The sequence below is a fragment of the Struthio camelus genome, chromosome 23 (genome assembly GCF_040807025.1).
Source record: "Struthio camelus isolate bStrCam1 chromosome 23, bStrCam1.hap1, whole genome shotgun sequence".
NCBI lineage: Eukaryota > Metazoa > Chordata > Aves > Struthioniformes > Struthionidae > Struthio > Struthio camelus.
This window is the reverse complement of record NC_090964.1, coordinates 5,110,565-5,136,866: the sequence shown is the minus strand read 5'-3', so window position 1 is coordinate 5,136,866 and position 26,302 is coordinate 5,110,565. Positions and strand designations below refer to the sequence as shown.

Genomic DNA, 26,302 nt, shown 5'->3' with positions numbered 1-26,302 from the left:
TAAGCCAGAAGAAGTGAGAGGGGAGGAAAAATAATTGTTAATTAGTTTAGTTCTGCTTTATCTGTAACACGAAACAAAATATTAGTTACAGAAGCAATTCCGTGCCTGATAATATATCCTGGCCCTCCTGTCTATGCAGAGCTCTGGAAAAGCACTCCTTTCTGCTTACACTTGCAAATTATTTATGGCTTATTCCTATGATGTGTTCTTTACTGTGTAAGCTAGGCCTGGTGACATCAAAAGGTTATTTTGGAGTGAATTTTTTTGTGTCTGAAGATCATGATAGAGAGATATAAGGATTGCTGCCTGTTTGTTTAGATGGATATATGGACAGATAAACTTTTGAAAAGATGACTAGGGAAAGACAGAAATAACGATATGTGCTCCATAAACACAGGGACGGCTATGTCTGCATGTAGGGGCAGTTCTCTGGAGCCTCCAGGAGTGCTGCTCTGAAATAGGAAATTGGTGATTTAAGGCATCGTGTCTTTAAGGCACTTAGTTCCTTCCCAAGGTGGCTTGCAGAGATTTGAAGGAGCAATGCTTGGTATCTCAGCCCTTCATGTCCTAGACTTTTGGAGTGAATAGCCACTAGGCATCCTCTTACATCACAGGGCTGGGAATGGGTTCGGTCCCCAAAAACACGAACATCATCCTGACAGTCGTGCCCTGAAGTGTCTATTTCTGTTCACTGGCTTGAGAACAAATGTAACAGGAGTAGCTCAAGCTTGGAGATCTAAACTTTATATGATGAAGAGGACATAAATCCTATCCCTAGGACTACAGGGGCTGGTAGGGAGGGTTGAGGTATACAAGATTGGACTGAGAGGACTTGGTTTTGCTCTCAAGAACTAACTCTAGACCTTGAGCTACTGCTTAGAAATATGTAGACTGTAAGTCCAAGAGTATAATGAAGAATTTTTGTTGTCAGCTTTTGAGGTTAAGTGTCTCAGATGCTCAAAGGGTATGTTTCTTCTCTTGCAATGAAATAAAAGGCTGTGACATGAGATGGAGGCTTTCCTACTCACTGCCAAGAGTAGCAAGGAGTGCCATTGTCAGGATACTACATCAAAGCATATGCAAGGAAATAAATTAAAATTCTCTTTTAAGGTTTTCAGTAAACTTTTATTTTTTACCCCAAAACATCTGCTATGATGACATTTCTGAATAGGCCAAGTTATTCTGAAAAGCTTTTCACATAGCCTTAAGTATAAATATTTTGATACAAAAAAAAAAAAAAACCCTCCAAACCCAACCCCTCATGCTCACATTCAATGGTGCACCATCAAACCATGCACAAACATGGCCTCCATGACCACTTCACTCCACTCCTAGACAGACTACAGCTGTAGGAGACAGGCAGCGTTAGATGCTTTCCCACTGCTTTTTTGTCTTGCCAGTGGTGGAGATCCAAGCTAAGAGGAAAAGAAATAGAGTCTAAAAGTGTTTCATGTTGAGATGAGTTTATCAGCTTTGAAGGTGCTTAGAGGTGTGGTGTGAGGAAGGAGCTAGTTTGCCACTGGTTGCTACAGTGATGAAGGCACCACTTCCATTGGCAGCAGCTCCATCAGCAGTTCCCCGTGTTTTAGGTGCTGATGAAGTTTTCTACTTAGAGCTCTGATGAAGTTTTCTACTTAGAGCTGTGGATTTGGAGACCAGAGAGCTGAGGAGGAGCGGCACATCTCTTGGGGTTGGTATTAACAATACTGCCTTGCATTATAAAGAGCCACAACCACTGTCTCATTGCACATTATCAGGGCTTAACCTGGACAGGTCCAACTCAGACAGATACTGGTTCACTGAAACGTTGTGAGGGCATTTGCTGGCTAGGAGAAATAAGCTTGTTTCTTTCCTGTATTGTACCCTAGCTATGGGATAAACCCAACTAGCAGCAGCATCTTACCCTATCATATCTGCAATGCACACTCAGAGATCATTATATTTCATCCACTTACTGACAAATGCTTCATGCTTATAATAATAAGCTGATCAGCTGCTTTGACGTTTTACACTCGACATCTGAGTTGATTTTAAGTCACTTTGACTTTTAAATTAAATTATCTCATGCGTAGAAACAAAAGATGCAGAACAACACAGCAAGGATTCACAGAACTCCAAATCAAGTACATATTAACACACACACATATATATTAAGCTTTAAATCAAAAAAAAAAATCTTTCCAGGTTTTTATGTATGCACTCTAGATGATAGAACGACATTAGCATGGTCTGGCTCTCAGTTACACGCAGTGCTCTGCTCATTATACAATCTGTGCTCTACTGTTATACTTCTCTTTTAAACAAATGCAGGTAGACTAGACTCCTTAAAAAAATACAAGCTGGACGTAACGCTCCGGCTGAGTTGCCCTTCATATAAATGAAGGATTTTTGGTTTTGTTACATTACATAAGGAAGGACGGAAATAATAGAGTTTGAGGATCTTAGATGATCTTGTTTTCCAGGGCTTCGATCCTTTTTGCCACAGCTTCCAGTGAGCAAGAGTTAAGGGGAAAAAATGACAGTGCACATTAGTGATTCATTGTTCGAGTCGTCCTCTGGCTTACAGCGTAGATAATGAATGGAGCTACCTTGCTGGGAGCAGGTAGAGGAGGAATGCTGTCACTGTCTACTCTGGCATTTTCAAAATTTTTCAGGTTGATGAACTTTTATTCAGGGTAAAAAATGTACTCACATACACTTCCCCAACCCCCACCCCCCCACCCCCTCTAAATTTACTATAAAAGGCAAAGTAAAAAAAAAGTAGGCATGGTTGGAGTGTGTTTTGAGCGGCTGACAGAGAATTCTTGACCTTGAGCAGTATGGGTTGTGTGAAGAGTGGAGGAGAGACCTTTTCTTGGAGTTATACGGTATCACAACTTTCTGCTCTGTTCACTAATTGCTTTTCATTATGTGCCTGGGAGCTGCAACCCACCGGGTGAAAACCACTGATTTACTCTGACCTTTTGCATAATACAAGTCATAGATTTTACTCAATTTGAACTAAAAAGAAGAAAATAAACCGTGTAACTGACATAGCAAATACAGCAATATGTGGCTGAATTAGAACATTGCTTTTAAAAGGACATTCTCTCCTTATTCCCAATAATGAAGACTCCCTAGCCTTGGGTGAGAATCCCACCTGTGGAGCTTTAATGACTGACTGAATCAGCTGCACGCAAGAACCAGTGATTTCTTCTGCTTGCAGTCCAGTGATAGCTACTCCTGCTCTCAGCCCTCACCTTGTGGCCTGGTTCACAGGACTGTGAAGCTTACAGAGGTAACAGCATTATCCCATGCATGAACCATCCATACACTTCCACATGGTTGTCATGTTGGCATCAGTTAAACATCTTCCTAAAAATGACCTAGGCCTTGCTGCATACAGCTCATTGCTGCCTGGCAGTGGTTTGACGTATTCTATTTTGGCTCCAATGTTTTCCACCTACTTCTTCCATGTGCCAGATTGGTAGCTGTGCAGTCTGGAGCAGGGATCCTTCCTGTTATGCATATATCCATAATCCAAATATCTTGTCTCCAGCTTCCCAACCACTTATCTAGTCTGCTGCTCCCAGTGGTAGACTTGCCCCTCTGTTCCCCCCATGAAAGCCCAACTCAGCCCACTCAGTTCTGAACCAAGATAGCTCCCAAAAGGATATATTTCCGTTGCAATGACTTTACGAGGTCTTCTACTTTTGTCTGGAACTTAACAATAGATTTACATTCACATGGATCCTCCTCTGTGGATCAGAGTATCAGGAAGATGAGTTAAAAGTGGCACATGAAAGGATTAAATCAAAATCACTGTGGCAACTAAAATAAGCAATTCTTATTTTCATTATTACAAACATGAAGAAGATCAAACTATCATTCTTCCGAACTACCTGACTGATTGCTTCTGCCTTTAACCTCAGATGAGCAGAGAATCTCACATTTTGCTGCTATATAGGCCAAACTCTGTCCAAAAAAAGTATTTCCTGGATTTCCAGTTTTCCGAAAACCCACTGAGCTCTACTTTTGATGTTGAAAAGAGTGGCCCCAAAATGTGAAACTGGCCAGATACAGTGTTCAAAACAATCTCTATTTTCCAGTTCTCTTTCCAACAGTGTCATCGTGGTGGGCCATACTCTTTGCTGCTCATAAGCGGGCAGGTATCAGCCTTTGTGAAATAAAATTTTGGAGGCACTGTTTGCCGTGAGTGTCAAGGCTTGTTTGAACTTTGCTTCAGTACTTCATTTCTTGAGTAGGAAGAGTAATATGCATTCCTTAGTTTGGTTAACTATGTCAATTATTTAAATATGTTATTCAAGAAAAATTAACTTATTCTGAAAAAGGAGCACAAAAGGTAACCGGGATGACTGGGAAAAGAAGGGAGATATTTATAAGACCACACTGAATCAACTCAACAGCCTGGTAAAAGGAAGGAGGAAACAGAAGAGAGAAGGCTTGTTTAAGGAGAGGACATCACTTGCACAAGAACAAAGTAGGATTAAACCAGTCATGAGTAAATTGAAGTTGGATATAAAAAGAAGATTTCTAACCATTTGCTGATAAATGCAAGCTGGCACTGGAAATTAAACGCATACAAGTATTTTCTCCTCCTCCCCCCCAATCAAATGTTAAGATATTTACAAAAAGTAATCTTTTTGCAAACAAGTATTTTTTCAGAGTCCCTCCCCCCTTTTTTTGAGTGCTGAAGTCTAAATATATTTGCTTCCACCAAAGTTATTTAATTACAATCTGTTGGGGGTATTTTTATGGCTCCTATCATCTTGCTTGTGGATTGAGTCCCACTTTTTCAATATCCATGGCAAAGACAGTCTCCATTCTGCAAGCCTGGCTACCAGTCTCTGCCTGGCACAGGACTCAGGAGGGTGGTATCCCCGTAAAGTGCTCCAGAAGGAAAGAAGGCCCCTGTCTTTAAGAATCAGATTGCAGAGAGCAAAGCCCTTGCCTGGCATGATTCAGGATATCTGTAGTGAAGCAAGAACCAAACCCGATTTTTCTAAGAGACAAGCTTGGCCCCTAACTTTCCAAGTACTTTTTCTCTCTAGCATACGTTCAGGAAGAAAGACAGGTGAGCCGGCTACCGCTGATCCATCAATGTTTACATGGGTATCTCTTGGCGTAAGATAATGTTGGAAACGGCAAAGAAAGGGAAAAAGGAGTTTAAGATTTAGGGAAATGGATTATTTTATCCTGTTGATGCTGTAGAGCATTTCAGTAGCTCCTGAGTACTCAAGCACTTGTCCACCTGCCATAAGAGCAGTCGAGATCTTTACATCTCATGGAGGTATGGGGCATTCAAGAGTAGGTCTGCCTGTCCATGGGAAGTAGAGCTGAGCTTGGGAGAGTTCCCTTGGGAACTGAACCAGCCCAGTCACAGCTGCAGGACAGGTATCTCACTGGTAACTGGAAGCAAACATGTTTGTTTAGCAGAAGAAAGGAGCTAAAGGACCGCTAAGCACCTAGACTCAACAAGAGGGTGCCAGCTTCCTGCTGCATCTGGCAGTGTAGCTCTCAGAAGTGCGGCAAAATATGCAATGTGTTAAATGATGCCTGAGTATTTGGGATTTATACTGTGGTCTGCTTGAGCAAGCAGATCCATTGCAAAAGGCCAGTATATTTCATAGGAGGCATTTTCTTCCTTCTAAATAAATACCCAAAATAATGTTGGCAGTTCTTTTTTCTAATGCTGAGACCCAGTTTATCCACGGGTCAACATTATTGTTTAGCTTTTGTGTTATTCTTTACCTCCTGTTATCATGTCTGTGTCCCACTCAGTCCCCTCTGGGCCTTTGCTTTACGAGGCTACCCAAACTGAGGCAACTTAGAATTCACATTGACCAAATTTAGACACCTGAGGGCCATATGGAAGATACCAGATGCCCATTTAAAGTTGCAGCCTGTCACCCCTGTAGTGCCTGTTTGACCGTAGAAGCAGTCAGTGGTTAACTAGCTTCAACTCAGATGCCTAATTTTGACTTAACCTTCAAGTTAAGCCAGAGATATCCCCCTGGGCTTCTCCTCTTAGAGCACCTTTTCATTCCCCATATGCCTTTAGCCATGTCCAGTACCTATTCTAGCTTGAATTCTTTACTGAAAAGGAAGGAAAAAGAGAAAGTAGAGAAGAGTGGAGGGAAAAGAAAGGAGAGGGGAATTGTGAGAAGGAGGGATGACTGCGTTTTGGGGGTGTCGGTGATTTAGGTTACTGCCCAAAAGTCTGGTGTCCCATGAGCCTTCCAAGTACTCTGCAAATTCAGCACAGTGAGAATGAGGAGCTCTCTATAATACCTATCTGAAGGGGCTTTTGACTTTCTCCTTCTGGACCCCAGGCCTTGTTGCTCTCTAAATGCTGTGACTAATTTTTCTCCTCTCCCCAGTCCCCCACTCTCACCAATGCAGATTTTCATTTGCAGCTTCTTCCCGATCTTGCTGATGGTTCTGAAGTCCGCCGTGTAGAAGTAGTGCTCGGCTACTGGTTCTGAAGCGATTTCCCTGAGCTCATCCTCCACTGCATTGCCAACTCCCACAGCAAACATCCTAAAGCCTGCAAACAGTGAGAGCCTCTCAGTCTGACAGCCACAGAGCACCTTGCTGCTACAGCAGCGGACCCTGCTCAGCCTGCTCTCACCTTCTGCACCCCCAGTCTCCACATAGCTCTGCGGATGTTAACTAGGAACCACACAGTGTTTTCAACTACCAATGTAAGAGCATTATTTGGTCAAGGAGAGCTTTTGGGAGCTGCTGTTCTCTTTGCAAACTTGTTTATTATACTTGGCAGTTCCTTGGCTGCCAGGCCTTCTGGAGTAGGTGCTATTAAAATTTCCAGAATGCTGCAGACACATCACAAGAATAGACCATTTAAGTTAGGAATATGTTTCCACCACAGAATCCCAGGAGAGAGCTGTAGTGTGATATATATGAGACTAGTTTCCAAAGTAAAATGGAGAGTCTGAAGTCCCTTTAACTCTAGAAAAACTCAGCTCTGGCAGACTGAGCTCTGGTTTAACTAGGAATGTACATGATGACATTAAATGGACTTGATATTTGTATGCTTTCCTTCTTGATAAATCTAAATATTTGGGGGAAAAAAAATCAGCTTTCAAGCTCAAAGCTCTGCTTCAGGTCTCAGATGAATCTGAAATCTTAGCTATGTCTCTAATTATATCAATGTAGTCAAGCAAAGAATAATTTCTCCCCTTACAAATTTGGCCACTATTACATCTTGCAGTGGATGAGAAAGCAAGGTAAAAACTAACCCCCTTCAACCTCTGCCAATATAAACTGAATTCAGGTCAACCAGGGTTCCAAAATATTTTTGCAGGCAGAGTTCTACTAGAATTGTCCAGACCATGACCTCTATCCTGTCAAGAACAATGTTTTGAAGTTACAGAAAAAAACCATAAAGAAAGGATAAATGATCATAACACCGTGACAAGATCATGCATCCCACTAGTAGGGAAACCATTCTAAAAATACTATGAAAGGAAACAATGGAACTTTTCAAAATAGCCTGCAGTCACCACTAATCAGCTTAGCTAGTGGCAAAGTGCCTTGTGCATTTGAGATCCATGATCCAATAAAGTTGTAGCTGAATCTCTTTCCAAAATGTGCAAACCATATTATTTGTCAGAAGTAACCTCTACTGTGAGTTAACACTTGGGCAAGTACTGTGCTTTAGTGCTGGGAGATTGATTGGCCTCCTCTGGCTTAAACCTTGTTTTCACTGAACTGAACTGGAGTTTTTTCATTGACTTGAATGGTAATACTAGTTAACCCCGGTTTTGGAATATTTGTTTCTGCTTAGCTGTGTTGCAGTCCAGCCATTGCTAATGTTTTCTCCTCTTCCCCTTTTTGCCTTGTCTTTGTTCCTGTGGATGTGTCCAATATTTCATTTTTTCTAAATTCAATTCAGCTTGTTTTTGAAGTTCAGTTATAAGCATCTTGTTATTTATCCCAATGAAATCCCTTATGAGCACGTAGTGGGGGTGTCTGTGTAGGGAGAGGAGAGGGGGAAGAAATAAGGCCTAAAGTCTTACCATCACAGAAGAATACATCATATAGATGATTGTATACATGCTAAAGCTTAGTCACATCCAGTGGTCAAGACCAAAGATAAAAGGAGACAAAGGATTTAGCAATTCGTGAGCATAGTCACATGAGCTACATCTTAACAGAGTGATGGCGGGAGACTGGGAACTGGTTCAGCAGGAGGTCAGCAAAGTGGCAGCTCTCAAGATATGTAGATTCAAGATGTTTAAATATATAACTATATCGAGATATAGCCATTGTACACCTAACAATATTCCAGCTGAAGCTGAAGAAGTTTTCTTGTTCAGCTTCTTTCTCCTGCTTTGTGTACAAAAGTGGTCTATTATTGCAGAGTATCAACACTGACCTGCAGTTCTGTATTTTCCGGCTACAGGCAGAGAGGCCAGGTCAGGGATATACCAATTTGGGCCTGCTAGGTGGGTATAAGGTGAATTAAAGGGGGCATAATCCTTGTGCAAGGATGCATTAGCGTGCAAGTGTGCCTGGGATTTGGGCAGGCAGTCCAGAGTTATTCCCATAATATCAGATTCTGGGTTTTTGTTGCTGTTTTATTATTTCCTCTTTTTCTTTTCCAGGCCTTAAGGCTGATACAGACAAGCTGTGCTTGGCCCTGTGACTCCAGGTGTTCTCTGGGGGACTCTTTGCCAATTGTCTTTGCCTTGCCATGAGTCCTGCTGATGCTGGCATGACTTTCATTACCAGTATCAGACAGATCCTCGGCTCCCCCTCTAAGTTTCCTGCACATTTGGGGTGAAGCATGCGTGCTAAACCATCGTGCATCTCATAACAGATGTACAGAACTCCTTCCTGCTCAGCAAAAAAACCCCCAATGGACTTAGATCAAAGACAGAGGGGAGGCTGTGGGAGTGACAACCAGCTGTTGGCAAACTAAGGTTTGTGTGAATCCCCAGCCAGAGCTGCTGCATGTTCTGTATGAGTGTGCAGGGATACCAAGACAACGTCTGGATAATTCATTCTGTAGCGACCTATATCTGTCCTGGATAAGAGAGATCTCCTGGGAATGAGTTCATACCTAGATTGGTACTAAGTGCAGTGCCTGGTCCAAGGGAGAAACAAGCCACTGAGAACTGAAGAGACCTACCTAGATCTTTGGCTTTCTTCGCAGCATCAGTGATGTAATCTTGTGACCGTCCATCAGTGAAGACTATGCCCACCTTGGGAACCCCAGGCCTAGCTCCATTGATGACGGAAAAGGAACTGTCAATGAGGTACTTCAGAGCCTGGCCTGTCATCGTTCCTTTCTCCATGTAGGTCATTTTCTTGACTGCTGCTTTGATGTCCTTCTTGTTCTTGTACTGCCCCAGTGGGAACTCCTGCCTGACAGAACTGGAATACTGAACCAGACCAACTTGGGCCTGTTTGTCTGACACCTCAAGCGACTCCACAATTTGGTTGATGAACTTCTTCACCAGTTCAAAGTTCTCAGGCCGCACACTCTTGGAGCCATCGATCAGGAAAACAAGGTCCAGAGCAGATCCTGGCCCGCCGTTGCAAGCTGAAGCAAAATACGAGAAAAGGGCAAAAGACGATAGCAACTATCTGACTTCAATTAGTTATGTAGGAGAATATAACACTAGTGGCGTTTTATTGCCGGCAAAACAGGTTTGATCAGTAAAAAATCAACACTGGTTCACATTTATTTTTTTTCTCACTTTTTCAAAATAATTCTTGGTTATAAGCATATGGTTTCATCTTCAGACTTTTCTGAACATAACCTTTCCACCCTGTCTCAGTGGCTCCCTATCCTACCACTGCAGAACACAAATCAGCTCAGTGCGACTGGAAATCATTACATACCACTGCAGGTCTTCCCATCACTGTTCAGTGTGAAACCCTCTTTACAAGAACACTTGTATGACCCTGGGATGCTTGTACAGATCTGCTCACAGTCGTGATCTCCAGTGGCACACAGGTCTGACACCACTGTAAGAAAAGGTGCAGATTAAAGTCAGAGACCATGCTAAGGCTTCTCAACCCAGAGCCTACAGAGCCCATGAACAAAGCATGATATTTATGCTCTCTCATCCTATACACTAGAGCTGAGCGGTACCTATATCTGCTCCACAGCAGGATAATGCAGCGGGAAGTCATTATACTTAGGTGGTAACTGGGGTGCAAGAAGCAAGGAGAAATTTTCACAAGTCTCCTGACTCAGAGGCACTTCCAGGACTTGAAGTAGTCTCCACGCTGAAGGCAAAACCCACCTTTCTGTTGGGCATGTCACAATATACTTCACTTTCCAAAGCTACTGAATCAGAATTGGCTTCCAAACTACCATCTGGGGCTGGCCAATGCCCATTTTTTCCAGCTATGTAGGACAATTATGATTAGTGAGTTCAATCCCCATGTGCAGCTGCCATTCTCAGACAGGATTCATGTCCAAGCATACTTGGCATTCACTTCAGTTACCCTTGCAAGTACATTTTTCAAATTCACTCTCTGCAAACATTTATTCCTGCTGGTCTTAACCTGTATCTGACTCTTAAGATGCTAAGCAAACAGAAGCTGAATTGCAGCAGTTTGAGCCAGCGGCATTCAGTGACTGACAATGTTGTCAGAGCTATAGCAATGGTCATGGAAAACAAACTCGAAAGTAAACAGATTTGGTTGGAGCAAATTCATTTACAAATACTGGGGAAATCTGTGCAGAAAGCTGAGCATTTCTGGGTCTGTCGAAGTGATGGGAAGTGGTGATAAGTCCTTCAAAGTTAAGGGGAGTCTGTTCATTATTTCAACTAGATCGTGTTGTCCTCTGTATGCAACTTTTTTGCTTCCTTTGGCCTTTCCAACCCGCTCTGCATACTGTTGTGCCAACACTAGAAGATCTTTCCAGCATGTATGTAGCACTTATAACCAGGAATATTACTAACCATGCAAATGACTGTAATGCTGGGCTCTCAGGTTGGGTACTCTGAAGAATACAGAAATCTTATGAGTCTAAACAGAAGCTTGATCGTGAAGGGTCCCCCAGTTCTTGTGTGTTTTTAAGCATTATGGGAAGCAGCTTGGACAATGTTGCACAGTTCTTCCTGCTGGCAGTAGCCACAAACTGTGCTTCGCGATAGCAGGTGGTGTTTGGGTATGTCTCCAAGGATGGTTTTGTGCAGCTGCTTGCATAGCACGATAAGAACCCACTTGGCAGTTAATATGGTGCTATTCTCTGTTAGCTGTAATAATCCTTAGCACAGCGCTTCCCTTGGATGTATCTCTGGTGGTATTTACCAAAGGGAGAACTTTGTCATCTGTATGCTACAAATTTGAAAAATAAGGCACAGAAAGTAGGAGGTAATCTTCCCTTTTTTCCCTCTCTCTCTCTTTTTGGGTGTCACTAATGCCAGAACTTCAAAACACACTATCAGGCCTCTCTGTCTCTGGCTGACTCCTGACTCCAAGGCAGCCAAAACAAAGCTCCGACTAATATTTGTGGCCTGGATTGCACCTTCTTGAATTTTGTCTCTACTCCCCTTAGTATGTAGCATTTGGTCCCCTCTGTCATAAGCTTCTAGTGCAGTGATACCTAATTAAAAGACATGACTCACTTTAGAGTCAACATTTTCCTCCTTCCTATGGAGAGGGAAATTTTTCTTGATGCAAAGCTGCTCACTCCCAGTATTTTCAGCCTGAAAGTTGAATCATGAAATTTTACACCTCTTGAAGAAATTGGTCTCAGAGAGTTTTGCAGATCCATCTGTGCATGTGTGTATGTGTTTGCAATGCCTCGCCATAGGCACTGTTGTATCACACCTTTTGAAAGGTGTTGCCACACGTCCGTGTTCTGGCAGGATGGCTGTGTGATGCCCCCAAGTCTCTTTTGCTGACATATAAAATGGATATTTATAGACCATCTCCTACAGTCTTATGGGTACGTTTGAAAGTAATAAAGCTTTCTCACTCCATTCACTGGCTTGCGTAGGAGTGAATATATTTTTGTAGAATAGTCAGGCACTTTTTATATATTCTGCATAATGGCATTAGATATGGTACCAGCCAGGAGAGTTCCTGGCCTCACAGAGTGTGCAAAAACAACAGCACAGTCAGGCACAGAGGCTTCAGCCTCTAGCAGGGAGGTGAAATCAGCCCATGCTTAACTGAGAACTCAGAAGACACTATTGGTGAGGGAAATTACAAGCCAGATTCTCAGAACTGCCCAGATTGGTTAAACCATAAGGACAACGGATCTGCTTATTTAAAGATCATGTATTTCAGGTTCTTCTTCTATGTCTCAGGAAGCACATGGGTCAGGCTTACAAATTCCTCTGTGCAAATGAAGTCTGGAGACCTCTTTAAATGAAAGTTGAAATTCCCATGCATCTCGTGAAAGGTACCTTCAAAGAACATCCGTCTTCTATATTGCTTTGTGCTCCTGCAGACCCAAGTCCTTGGAACAAGGGAGCAGAAGGATGAAGGCTTATTACGTATAAAATTTGCATGTCAAAAGCTTACTGTTAGCCACTTGTATCTCTTGCCTAGGCACTAAGGGGTTTTGGCAAGGACTTACCACAGAAAGCTTCTTGAAACTTGTGAGTCAGCTTCTCTATAACACTGTAGCTCTCCACATAGTCCACGTGATCATCCAGGGGCTCGCTAGCAATTCGCCGCAGTATGTTCATGTCCACCCGGCCAACGCCAATGGCAAAGATCTCAACGCCAGCTGCTTTGGCCCGTGCTGGCACATCCTGCACGCTATCCTGGGGACGTCCATCGGTCACAACAATAGCCACCTACACAGAGGATGCCAGAGACAAGGTATATGCTTGAACTGGCTTTAACATAACTACTGCTTGCAGAACAGCCCATGTTACTAAATAAGGTTTCACATTTTTGAAAGTAAAGAAAAAGGAAACGCTATCCCCTCCTCCCCCTCTTCCTGTTCTTCCTCAAATCTCACAAGCTCTTCTTTTTATGTGGGATTTCTTTCGGAGTTGGAAAGGTTAAACTGCTATGGATCTGACTGTTTTAGTTAACTGACATTGAGTGAGTCTCGCCCTTAAGGAAACCAATGTAAAGGTTACATTCTTCATATGCAAACTAATGCTCAAGCCACACTCTAACCATCTTTATTCCCATGAACCCCTAGCTGACACTAAGGACAACTCTGACTAAGCAGCAGCAGAAGGATTTGGCTCAGTATGGGAATTTTATAACATCTTTGCCCATCTAAGAATCTCACAGCAGTGTGGAAAAATCATATGATTAAGGCTTCTCTCCATTTTATAGATGGAGAAACTGAAGTAGAGTTAGGGGAAGTGATTTATGCAAGGTTGTACCATGTGTCAGTGCCTGCCATGATTTCTGACTCCTTGTTCCACAATAAATAGCAGAGGTGAAATCCTATCCTTACTAACATCAGCATTAAAATAACAGCTGATTTCAGCGGGATCTGGGTTTCTCTCTGGATTAGATGGAGCCCTGAACCAGTGGAAATACTCCAGGAGCCCTGGTGTTGTTGCTAGGTTGTCCATTTTCCCCTTTATTCTTCTTCTGATGAGCGACATTTTCACAAAACCATCATTTTTGTTCTTGGGCAATTCATCTGCTCCTGCCACTTTTCCTCCCTTTATTGTAACACCCCTATCAACTCCAAAGCAACTAATTGGCATGTAATGCACGACGAAGGAATATAATCAGCAGGAGCTGATGAGCTGCTTAAGCAGAAAAAAAAATCCACATCACAAGCAAATACCCTCAGTAATACAGAAAATAAAGAAATACCAAAAGAGAAAGGCAAAGAGAGAATCCATCTAGCAGGAAGAAAAGGTTTGAGTGAGCTATCATCTGGCCACTAAGGCAATATTCATTACTCTCCTCTATGATGTATATACTCTCCACCTCTGTGAAGATAAAGTCATAAAGAGCCACCAGTTGCTCAGCTAGGATAGTGTGACGGCTGTTCCATGTCCTTGGGAGGGAGAAAAGTTGCCTCTAGTAAGGTCAGGAGTGGTGTTCCCTGCCCCAAACTCCCAAGGGGCTTCAGCCATGTCCAGTGAAGCATTTTCTTCTCCCTCTGCCCACCACCTTTCAGCAGAAAGATGTTTGAATTTGAATGTTACGTTCATCTGCCCTGGAGCTTTTTTCAATGCTGATGTATTCTGCTGCCTCTTTCAGAGCTTCCCATCTATGCAAAAGGTGGTTGAATCTGGAAAAATGTAGAGCTTTTAATCTGATGACGGTCTGCAAGTTCAGGAGTATCTCTGCACTTCCTAAGGGCCACAAAACTGAAAATTCCTGTGGGCACCAGAATTCTGTAACTGGCTGCTTTGGGGTGGGGTGGCAGTCTCTCTCCTCTGTTCCTGGCCAAAGTAAGGAAACGAGGCAGAAAGCAGATGGATCTGTGGCCGATGTCAGTGCATATTGTAACGAGGGGGATGAACGTGACATTCAGGGCCTGACCTAAAAGCCTGACCCTGGGCTTGTTGCTGGACCTGCAGCCAAGCCAAGGTGAGGAGCCAGTCATGCAGTCACGCTTTCTGCCAGGAGAGAGAGCCCTTGACTCAGCTGCTCAGCAGCAGCTAACCAGCTCTGCCTTCCTGCACGCACACAGCAGCTCTGCAACAGGGGCTGCCAATTAGAGCTTATCAAAAGCCAACCTGTCACGAAACAAAATATATTATCAGGTAGCTTTTGCGAGGCACACTGCCCTTTGAACAGGTTCCTGTCAGGAGCTATGTATCTCTCTAGCAGCGTTTGTCACAGGACAGAGATGTTGTACGTCCTCCTGGCATTTTCTGTGTCTGAATAAATAAAGCGATGCTCTCAGTTTAAACAATTCCTTTAGCTCCCTTTAGATCAGGGATCCATGTTCACATAGACCGGAGCTATGTCCCAGGAGACCTCTGGTAGCAACATCCACATCTGGATCTGATAGGAGTGATTTTCATAATGGATCTGTGTAAAAATCTACTGTAGAGCACTCAGCATTCATGTGGCTGTCTGAACTGCTTTTGGAAGTTGGAGAGAACAAATTTTGGAGGCACAGAGTCTGCATTAGGTGTCAGGAGTCAGTCAGTGAGCCCAGTCAGTGAGCCCATGGCTAAAATGAACATTATAGGGAGTCAGACCCAGCATCCAGCCAGCCGGGATAGCTGTCTGTGACAGTGACCAGGTCCAGGTGCTTACAAAAAGAGTTTAAGACATAGAACAAGTATAAAGTGTTCTTTCCCTGGTATATAGGTATCACGATATCAGGAGATATCAGGAGATCTTGATTTTCCCAGGATTCTCCCTTTAGACCTTTGCCCTCCCTACCAGCTTGAGGCAGGGAGTTACCACATGAGAAAATGCATCCTTTTGTTTCAAAACCTATCACCAAATTATTTTTAGTCACAAGATCGCAGTAATTCTCTACATTATGACCTAGTCTCATTTGAAATGCTGAGAGTCCTAGCGTGTGGTACATGAAACACGGATTCTTGTTTGGTAAAGAGCGGAAGACAAGACAGGTCGGAAGAAAGCAGCAGCCACTACATCCTAGAGAGGCTGACCCATAGTTCTGCAGCAGAGGGCTTGTGTGGGCTCAGCAGGCTGCCGTCTGAGAAGAATTAAGAAGGGTGTTCTCATTTGCTTTCTCAAAGGGACAGGATCTCCAGCTTTGTCCTAATGAAACTCGGAAAGTCAGAAATTTTTGCTTTTCAAGATCAAAACCTTTGCCTGTTTTAGCAACTACCTTTCTACCTTGCTGGATCCAGTTTCTCCTTCTTGTCTTATTTCTGCCATATAGAAATCCCCTATGTTCTCATGACACAATTTGTTCTTGGTTAAGTAAGACACCAGAGTATTCGTGGACATCCCTAGGAATTCGTATTTCAGCAATTGCCATGTGTAGGCAATTCCGCGGCTAATGAGGTAGCCATGTCTCATTATTCACTGTATAGCTGGAATATTGTAGCAGTACTGTAAGGGGAATTGAGCAGGAAGTCCTCAGTTTCTCAGCAGTTCGGCAATCTGTTTGTTGTCCACCTAAAGAAAGATAAAAGTGATTGAACACCCCTGCACTTTTTAAATAGATGTATAAACAGACTTTACTTTGGGGTCCTGCAGAAACAAATAGTGCTCTTCCCTGTCCTGGGGTGATAATTTGCTGCTTGAAGCTCAGCAAGACCAAATAATCTTGTGATGCTCTGAACAGTGTCCAACATGGTTGAAAATCATAGTACAAGTTTTCACAAAGTTCTTGCTGGATTTTTACCGTACAAAGGAGCAAGGACTGTGCCCAGTGTTTCTGAAAGCTTCACCTCCCTAAATTACTGGGTGAGCTATTCTTCCTCCCAGGCAGATGATGGGGGTGACCAGGAGCAGCACGAGGATCACAGAAAGGAAGAAGTTTGTTGGACTTCAAGGCATGGTGGAAAAAGCAAAAAAACATAAGCAGGGAATCAAGGAAAGCAAATGGTCTCTTTGACTAGATCCAAAGTGGAAGGAAAGAGGCGAAAGCCTGTAATGATTTTCTTTTCTTTTCTTCTATTTTAATGTCTAAGATCAATAATGAAGGAGATCACCACTGTCTGCCTTTTGACATGTCCAGGACATTCAAGTTTCAGGGAGTCAAAGCAACTTACAAGTCCTTTCCATGTGTCCATGGAAACATCAATTCTTTAGCCATGCTATTGCAGTGAGCTGCTAAATAAATCTGATTTTTTTTTAAGCGTTCAGAAACTTAAACTGAAGTATTGGCTGGTTTGATAACAGGGCAAATAAAGTGGCACAGAAGTTCTTATGCCTACTGAGATAAAAGGAAACTGGAAGGAACGCAAGAGCACTTTGGGTGAGTCATCTGGCAGCCCAGCTGAGGAGCAGACGAGGAGGAAAACAGCGCATAGGGAAAGAGGTTACTTAAATGGTATGGAAGACGTTAGGTAAATAATGATCCAGGTATTCTCATAGACAGCTCAGTGAAAATGTCTCTTCAATCTACAGCATGGGCCAGCACTGCGTGTAAGATGTCAGGCTGTGTTAAGAAAAACACAGACACTAATACTGAAAATGTTATAATAGTATAAATCAGGACTGTGACTGTGTCCCCATCCTGACCCAGACATGGTCACCTTGTCTTAAAATAGACATTGAGGACTTAGATAAAGGAAGGAGAAAATACAAATATAGTGAAATGTCTGAAAGGCATGAATGGATCCAGTAGCAGTCCTAGAAGAAAAAGGATCTAAAAAGCTTCCATTATTTATTCAATTGGAAAGATAAATAGGAAGAAAAACAGTGAATGCAACGGGAGATGCACAACACAGCTGGAAGTCAGACCCCCTCCTTTGAGATCTTTCATAATCCAGGTGCCATTCTGGGTGCAATGATTGGCCATAGGTTTCCTGTTCCTTGATTTCCTACGTCTATTAGGCGAGGATAACACTCTCATAGGTTCAAGGACTCTGTGGACTTCACCTCAGGGTTGTCCCCAGTGTGGGAACACTGGTGCCCTGGAGGGCTCTGGAATTACTCTTGCAGCGAGTTCCTCACATAGTAGACGGCAGATGCATGAAGTAGTCTCAGCCCCTTTACTGCTCCTTTGCCACTCCAGTCCTCACATGGCAAATCTCAAAAAGAAAAGAGCAGCTTCAGCCGCTTTGGTGCTCCTGAATGTTTTTCTCTACAATTAACTTCTGAACAAGTGAGGGTAGAAGGGATAGATCTTGGGGAAGAGCTCGATTCCAGTGGCGTTCTTCTGCCTTAAGTTATTAGGTCTCAAAAGCTACTTAATGGCAAATTAGAAATTGCCTGAGATTTCTGCTGCTGTGCAGCCATGGAACAAATGCCAGCTTTGGGAAAGAAAACTTTGTGCACTGACTGGCATGCCTCATGCACCCATATATAAAGGTGTTCAACAGCCTTGATTTGAAGTTTGATAATGTGAGTCACATCTCAGAAGCAAAGATTATAGTCATTACCCTGGCAAGAGCTGACCATTTCCAAGGAAAAGAGCAGCATTCACCTTCCTCCTGGATCACTACCACATTTATTGTTGCACATTGGGCACCTAATGCCTGCAGCGTAGAAGGCAAGACAAGCCCAAGTGGACTTCCCTCCTATTTGAAGCTTGTCTCACTCTGTGCACGTAAGCAGGACACCTTGACCTAGAGGTGCTGATGATGAGAGAGATGATAAAGAAGTTTCTTATTCTCTATACTAGGGAGTATAGAGAAGCGAATCTCCTTTTTCCTATCAATATTCAATAACTGAAACATTTCTGGGGTTTTGACGTTCAAATTCTTGGGATTTTCTTTGTTTGGAAGGCAAAAATGTTTTCTTTCTTTTTATGAAACAATTTTTGCATTTCAATAAAGTGATTTTTCCAGAAAAACATAAATAGATATTATCATCCAGCTTTTTTTTTTTTTTTCAGTTCGGTTGTCTTGTTTTGTGCTAAACGTTATAAAACAAAATTTCCCATGACTTTTCTCTTCTGGACAGAAAGCCACCGTTTGCGTGGGACCTTGGATGGTGCCGCTCAGAGGAAACCCATTGCTTCCAGCCTGGTCATGTTTCCTAAGCAAGTCACGCTCCGGCCAAGCTGTGCTGGGCTGCTGGCAGGGCAGCAGCAGGAGGGTTCTGCTGCAGAGCTCTCACTTTCCCACTGGCTCCCCGGATGGTTTCCCTGGAGGAAATATTGCCCACGCAAGGTCTGAAACAGTTCTTCAGTGAAGGCATTGGCAGAACTGGGCAGCCCAGAGCTTGCCTATAAATGAGTCTCTTCCAAAGCTTATCTGGGAGCAGGCAGAGTGCATCATTGCCACCACTCCTGTGGCCCTGCGACATCCATACTACTGTTGGGGAAATGAGGAAAATCAAACACACCTTGGCAGCAACAGGAAGTTATCTGGACCTCCAGAAAATTTCAGATTTTAACTAAAGGCTGAATCCACACGTAGCATCTTTGAAGTAGTTCAGTCAAAAGAATCAAAATAATTAGTCTTGCACGTAAAGGATTTTAAAGGTCTTTACTAAAAAATGATGATAATGACAATTAGAATATTAATAATGTCTTGCAATTCTGCAAGGATTTCTTTCAACGAACCTCATAGAATTTGACAAACAAAACAAGTGTTAGTGTTTTAGAATAAGTACCATTGCAGTTAGGTCTCCAAGTTCCCCTGTCAGACAGGGGTTGTTAGATTTTGCACCAGGCAGCTCCTAAGCTTGAAAAGTGATGTGATCATGATGGCTGGTCAAATGACTTTCTCCCTCTGGAGCAGATTGCCAGTGTGATATAGTGACAGTTTTTTGGAGTGTAATTTTCTCAAGTTATCAGTCTTAGTTTTCTTCCTATTGACTCAAACCAGATTTAGGCTAAAATGCAGAAATTTTTTCCCCTCTGTGAACCCCACAATAAAAGACGGTATGAGGATGGATTCATTCACATTTGCAAGTAGCTCACAGTTCAGCACAATGAGGGAGTATACAAGACAGTTAATTAGATTGTCTTTGTGGCTGATGGCCTATGTTTTCAGGGGTCTCTTATGAACTCCTGACTTGCAGAGCCTTCAGATTGCTCATTTTTGGAGCTGGCAGATCTTTACTAGTGTCTTTTTTTCACCTTTCAGTATTATTTATGACTTGACATCTCCGGGCATCCTCTTGTCCGTACTCTGCTCTGCAAAACTCTGCCTTCCCTATTGCATTACTAGCAGCAGAGGGAAATGGAAAGTGACTGATGCTCCAAAAGTGTTGTAAGCAGGAGAAAGATCCTAGACATCCTCACTGCAATAACTGGGCTCTTGTCCAGCTTGTGGAAAGCTCTAACTGCCTGCATAAAGCCTTTGCTTATTTTTCTGGTCCTGTCTCATAGCAGAGAGCCAGTGGAGCTGGCATGAGGCACAAGGGCCTAGGAAGTGCATTCATGATGTTTAGCTAAAACACATATTGTTGAGAATACATAGTTTCCACATGTTCCAGTCGTCACTGGGCTGAGGTCTGGTTACGCTCAGGGCCAAATCTAAAAGGGGTGAATGAGGTATCTTGGAAAAATTTTTTTAAACTGAGGTTTCTGGACAGAGAATCTGGTCCAGGATCTGCAATGCCCATTGGAATCAAGTATAGAATAAAGCTGATCTTAAACCATAACCTTAAATGTCAAACAATCATCAAGGTCTGTGTAGTTGAAGACAATACCCAGAATGGACAACGTAGCCATTAGTCAGCCTTGGAATAATTGGAAGACTCATGAAGGACACTGAAACAGCACTTTGCTTTATATCTACATGTAAAAGGGGCCATTACAAAGGAAACCTTCAGAAGTTTGCCTCATTTTTTACTGTGCTGGATTCTGAAGCATTTTTATTACAATAAGTTTTATTACAGTAAGATGAGTGCAGTTAATGCTAGTACATTCATGCCTAGTAAAACCAGCTGAAATCAGCACTTCACTGCAGTATGTTGTCGCAGGCACATTAGAAGCAGGGCACCATGTCCCAGAGGACGTACACTGTAAGGACTCCAGATGCATGAGAGCTCGTGAAGCTGGATTAATTTTATCCAGACAATGCCTGGCCAACTATTTTACCTTGTGAGTTCTTGAGGGACATTTTTAAATTCCAAAGGGAAATTGAGCTGTTGTTTGCAAAGAAAGTAAGTTAGGAGTCTATTCAGCCTTTTCCCTTTTGACAATTAACCCCCATTTGTTCCCACACAATCCAAGCATTTAACAACTCATTGAGCATGAGTCAGTATTGACTGGAGCTCAAAGAGAGAATCACCTTTCCCCCTTTTCTAACTTTTCCAGCCATTCCACGGAGAGCCACAAGAAAGAGAGGTCTTCAAGTCCTTCCCATGCAGCAAAGAAACATATAATTTACTTACCTTATTAATATTAGGAGACCTCACCCTGGCCCCTTCTGAGTCACTAAAAGCCCGATTAATGGCAAACTGGATAGCCAGGCCAGTCATAGTCCCAGTGGAGAGTGGCTCTATCCTCTGGACAGCTTGCAAGAGGCCAGCTTTGGTTTGGTAGGTCTTGAGGGAGAATTCGTTCTTGACTGCACTGGCATAATTGATGACACCCACCCGGGTGGAGTTGGGGCCCACGTCTAGTCCCTCGATCACCCGAGACATGAACACTTTGACTTTCTCAAACTCATGTGGGCGCACACTTCGAGAGCTGTCGATGACGAACACCAAGTCGGTGGGTTTAGTTCGGCACAGGGTGCCTGGAAAGGATAAAGAGGGAGGAGAAAGATAAAGGAAAGAGAAGAGCAAAATATTCTGGAGTAAAAATGGACTTGCAGTTTAGAGCAGGTGGCTGAGGCTGGAGGGTCCGCAAGCTCTAATCCTTTCTCCCCTTGTCTCACAGAGGCCCAGTGAGACCACTTTAACCTAATACTGCTAAATGCTCTTTTTCCTTTCATAGAAAAGTGTCTGTAAGAAAAACACAGTTGTTTGTGGATCACTTGTACTTATAAAGTAGTGAGCTGATGAGATACCCGCTCTGCACATGTGGGAGCAGGTTCCCCATTTGTAACTCCAGGCTATTGCTAATGCCTGCAAGAAACTTAATTCACTTATGGCAGAACGGAAAGAGGAACAAAGCTGTGAACGGCAGCTTATATGTGCCATTCTTTATCACATTTTGGACATCGATAAGCAAGCCACGTGGATATTAATTAACAAGTTTTTATCTTCATCATGCATGACCAGAAGCAGACACGAAACTCCACAGTTCAGATTCAATCATGAATCAAGAGTCACAGATTCAACTAACAGAGTATGACCCAGTCTCATACTCTTCAGCTAGTGGCACTGATAATGAAATATTGTAATACAGCAAAGATCAGCACTGTTTTATTTCTGTGAACCGGTGAGAGAGAATACGATAGAGAGTTGCAGGCCCATGCAATTCCTAGTTAATCCCTACAACCCCATAGTAAGACATGAATATCCACTCTAAATATAAATGGTATAAACAGAAAATATTAGCAATGGAAAAAGCTAGCTGATTTTTTTTAATTTCTCATTTTCATGCTGTTTTTCATCCTAATTTTCAGCTATGGCAAAACATAAAAAAGGCTGATATTTTTATGATTTTTTAAATGAATTATCCCATTTCCCCCACCAGATCTATTGCATTCTGCTCTTCTTTTTTTTTTCTATCATTTAGCCTGTCTCGGTGGGGGTATCAAGTGCTCTGTTAATATTTGACTTCCACATGGAGGAATGATATAGGTTATATTACATAGGAGATTTCTGCAGATAGATTTTTAAATGTGAGCTTTTTGGCCAACAAATCTGTTCCAAATTATGACATAAATATTATAGCTAGTCCTCAGTGTGAAATCTAATGGAGCTTTCAGTCTTTCAGACACACGAAAATAAATACCCTGTGATATATCCATAAAGAATATAATCAGGTTAGTTTCCTGAGAGACACTAATGCTGGATCTGTTTCTGGCTTCCAGACAAGGTTTCTTTAAATGATGCTATGTGTAGAAGGGAAGCAGGCGGTAGTTACTGTGTCAGATGCTCAGATTTCCACTAAAATGCAATATAACCTTTTCCCATAGGGGTGACTTTTGCTTTGCCACCATAACTCATTGCAGGGGAAGGAAAAAAACTCAGCTGGCAGTCCATCTTATATAGCGTTGCAAACTCTTTTAGCAGGGGTTGGTTATACCCATTTTACAGGTGGAAAATGAAGATATAGAGAAAGGCTGAAGGTCTTGCAATCAGTTCCTCCAGAAAAAAAACACAGATTCCCCTTTGCTACTGCAGCTAATGAATCAAATTTGTTTCTAGCGACAAATCAAGGAAGAAAAGTTAGAATGTTCTCCTAGGAACAGTTGGATCCAATAGAAATTTTGAAGTCTATTTGCTTTTTCATAGAAGCTCTGTGATTTTGCCCTAAGTAGATTTTTAATCTCTTTTTATAAGACTGCAATATATTTAAGGGAAATGAAGAGAAAAGATACAAGGTGGGAGCTCTGGGATTTCTGTCTGCCTAGGCACAGCCACTGTGCGTACATCAGGGTCTGCAGGAGAGACCTTGGTTATCTCTGTGGGTGACATTCAAGTACACTTGCTCTGAGTGACAACTCGATTCAGCATAGTTTATTCTAAAATTGACTTAAATCAGAAGTAAAACCCTCCTCTATTTTCAAAACCGTCCACACTGGAAGTTATTCAGGAATAGCTAAAGTTCACGCACTGCTTTAGTATAAAAAAATCTCTTAGGGCACTAATGACAAGGTAATTAAAAGAACAGAAAATCTGCCTAGTAATTCAGAATTAAAAGACATTCTAGAAATAGTGATTGTTCACAGTAGAACTGGGTTGGGTGACCAATCTGTTCGATTTCCTTATTCAATGGTATCTCATGCTTTTAGCGGTTCTGCTGCAAAGATAACTCTCTTCCAAACTACCAAGGAGAAACTGGCCAGTATGTCAGAAAAGTCCCTTTCATAAGCTATAGCTAACATTATAGCCACTGTTACACCTGTTTTACCACTGTCCTGATCTGCCCAGATATATGTATTATTCATTGTCATAAGATCTTTCAACCATTTTTAAAATCCAGGAGTAAAGTTTACCTTGTCCACCTCCTCCTGCAGTGAGTTTCCCAGGTTGGCTAGAGCCCATAGCAGCTCTAGCCCCCCGACATCCTCACTCCCCAGCAAAGGACAGACACTTTCTAAGTAGGAGACCCTCAAACCCTTCTCTTTTGAATCTAGTCCTTGCTGATACCAATTACAGTTTGGGATTTACAGACCCTGAAACTAAACTGTGCAACCTCAAAGAGCAGGCAGCTCATCTCCTATCTTGCTACTTTATATCCCACCTGAAAAGATAAACAGAGCTGGATTTTGCTCAGGAATGGATTAAGTAAAGCCTGGGTAAAGCCCAGCCCCAAGAACCTGGCCCAGGCCTCTCTACTCAGTGAGGTTAACCAGAGCTCGAGATGTCCAGCCAACTCTGTCCCTCAGCACCCAGCAAAACCAGTGCTCCACCGAGCTGCGGAGAGGAAGAGAAGCAATTTCTGAAGACATGGGAGAGGTCCTTTCCTGACTGGGCCTCCTCCAGCCAAAACCTGACTCTATGCTGTGGGCTAGGGCTGACCTGGTGCCACCTCTGGCTGCAGTGCATCCGCACAGAGCTCTCGGTGTTACTCTAACACAATGAAACAGGCAGACGCAAACAGATCTCCAGGTATTGCTACCTTGGAAAAATATTGAGAAAACTTCCTTGCTTCCCTGGCAGATGTTTGGTATCTTTCTTACTTCTTCCTCTTCTTTACCGTCCCTACTCAGGCTGGGAGGTACAGTGCAGACCCACATACTCGCCCATGCTGAGCTCTCCACTTACCTCGTGGCTGCTGAGGTGCCCCATAAACTTCATAGCTCTGGAGGAGAAGCAGCAAAGAGAGCAGAAAGCCAGAGAAAATCCTGTCCATGGCTGCAGAGGAGCTGGAGGCTGCTGAATGCAGAGTGGCAAGCGAGAGCCTTGGCCCTGAGGTATTAACCTGCCCTTCCTCGGGGAGGCATGGGGCCAGCCCCTGACACGTGTGAAGTGCCTGGGGGGGCACCGAGGGGAGAGGGGCAAGCAACAACGCCTAGGAGAAAATATTGCATGAAGTTGAGGAAGGGGGAAGATTATTGACAGGGAGGGACGTCCAGCCCTGCCGGCCCCGGGCCCCTCTACAATGGCTTCATTGCTCGGCGAAAGGGATGGGGAGCTATAAAGAGACCAGCAACGGCCTGGTATGTGGGGAATCTGGGACCGTAACAGTGGGACCAGTGAAACCAGCCCTGGGGAACTGGGGTTAACCTGTCAATCACCAGCTCCCATCTGCATATCCTGGGCTTTGCCACAGTAAGTAAACGGTCTGCGGTGCGTCAGGCTTGTGTCCTTCCTGCGGCAAAACCCGGGAAGGGGGAGGCGGAGGGAGGGGGACAGGAACAGAGTGGCACAAATCAAGCTCTCCGTCCGCACGTTTGCCAAGCGCGGGGCTGGAAATCAGCCGGTGGGACTGGGGGCTTCGCTGCTTTTGCTTAATTTGCGAGCAAAGACTCTGTCTCAGGAGGAGGCGAGAGGAAGAGGAGAGCAAGGCTTGGTGAGACGCTGGCAAAAGAGTAGGACACAGACCGCATTTCTTCCAGAGGGAAACAGTTACTTCTCTGTGAAACTGTGCCCCCCTTGCAGGAGCGCAGGGAAAGGGAAAGAGAGAGAGAGAGAGGGAGAGAGAAGGAAGGAACTCGGCCACCTAAACCAGATAAATAGACAAGAAATGCAGGATAGACAGACGGACTACAAGTTAGATTTATTTTTTACAGCAGGGCGCTCAGGTCTGCACGCACGAGGCAGAGACAGCTCCTGCCACAAAAAGCCAATAATCTACATCGACAAATAAGACTGATGATGCTGCAAGTGAACAGAAATCCAGTGTCTTCTATAAAGAAGACAGCAGCAGGGAGATTTTGGTGCTAGAGTAAGATGGATTTGATGATAGTTTCATCACAAAGCGGTGCATTTCTTTTTTTTTTTTTTAACTACTGCAATACTACACTATTGTTGGTTGATTAAAGCCCTCCTCCTGTGACTGATTAGTCTTTGCTCACCTTTCTAGCCGCGCACCCTTGGAGCGCTCATCCCTTTCATCTGCACCGTGTTAGCGCGGTACCATGGCAAAGTGTTTTTAATTCAAAGGCCAGTTCCTCTTTCCTTATTCTGAGTCGCTCTTCACTCCAAAAGGGCTTCAACAGAGACCGAGGGCTCCTGTAGAAGAAGGCTCTGATTAAGGAAAAAAGGACCTGTCCTTAGTGAAGTTGCCAGACTATTTGTAACACTTTTAACATTGAACATGTTAATGAAGGTATTGAAAGGTGGCTATGTTCTCACGCAAAATCAGCATGGATTTGTCCCGCTACTATCCTATCTCTTCCCAGGTATACACAAACACAACCACAGGCTTTACACCATCTCCGGAGTTAGCTGGATATTTTTAATCAGAAAGAGCAAATGCTTCCGCTAAGGTTGTTTTGCTCCCATTTCACCCCTTTCTGTCACTGAGGCTCAGAGTCACCTTCCCTTTTCCAAACTGGGTGGCATCTTACTTCATTTACTTGTTACTTACAGAGCCCTCTGAGGTTAAAAGGGCTACTACCACTTAGGGTCTGAAAACTGCAGAATCTGATCATGGATTAGTACAGAAAACACATGCAGACGTCGGTATACGCATATGCACGCCCAGAGAGCCCTATATAAAAACTTTATGTGTGTGTGTGTGTGTGTGTGTGCCTGTGAA

General features: G+C 43.3%; 1 protein-coding gene across 2 annotated transcripts; it reads right to left on the bottom strand.

Annotated features, from left to right (window-relative positions):
- Window positions 1–1,107: 1,107 nt before the first annotated feature.
- Window positions 1,108–25,675, bottom strand: MATN1 (matrilin 1). Of its 2 annotated transcripts, none has more exons than XM_068917654.1 (8): window positions 25,617–25,675; window positions 20,872–21,218; window positions 12,572–12,794; window positions 9,871–9,996; window positions 9,155–9,568; window positions 6,395–6,547; window positions 3,657–3,737; window positions 1,108–2,491 (listed from the first exon to the last, which is right to left on the bottom strand). In XM_068917654.1, the coding sequence occupies exons 2-8, from the start codon at window positions 21,121–21,123 to the stop codon at window positions 2,442–2,444; spliced, it is 1,299 nt and encodes a 432-aa protein (XP_068773755.1). In that variant the 5' UTR covers window positions 21,124–21,218; window positions 25,617–25,675; the 3' UTR covers window positions 1,108–2,441. The 2 variants fall into 2 exon arrangements, with proteins under 2 accessions (XP_068773755.1, XP_009668093.1); XM_009669798.2 differs by lacking the exon at window positions 25,617–25,675 and adding an exon at window positions 24,364–24,477.
- Between the last annotated feature and the right edge of the window lie 627 nt (window positions 25,676–26,302).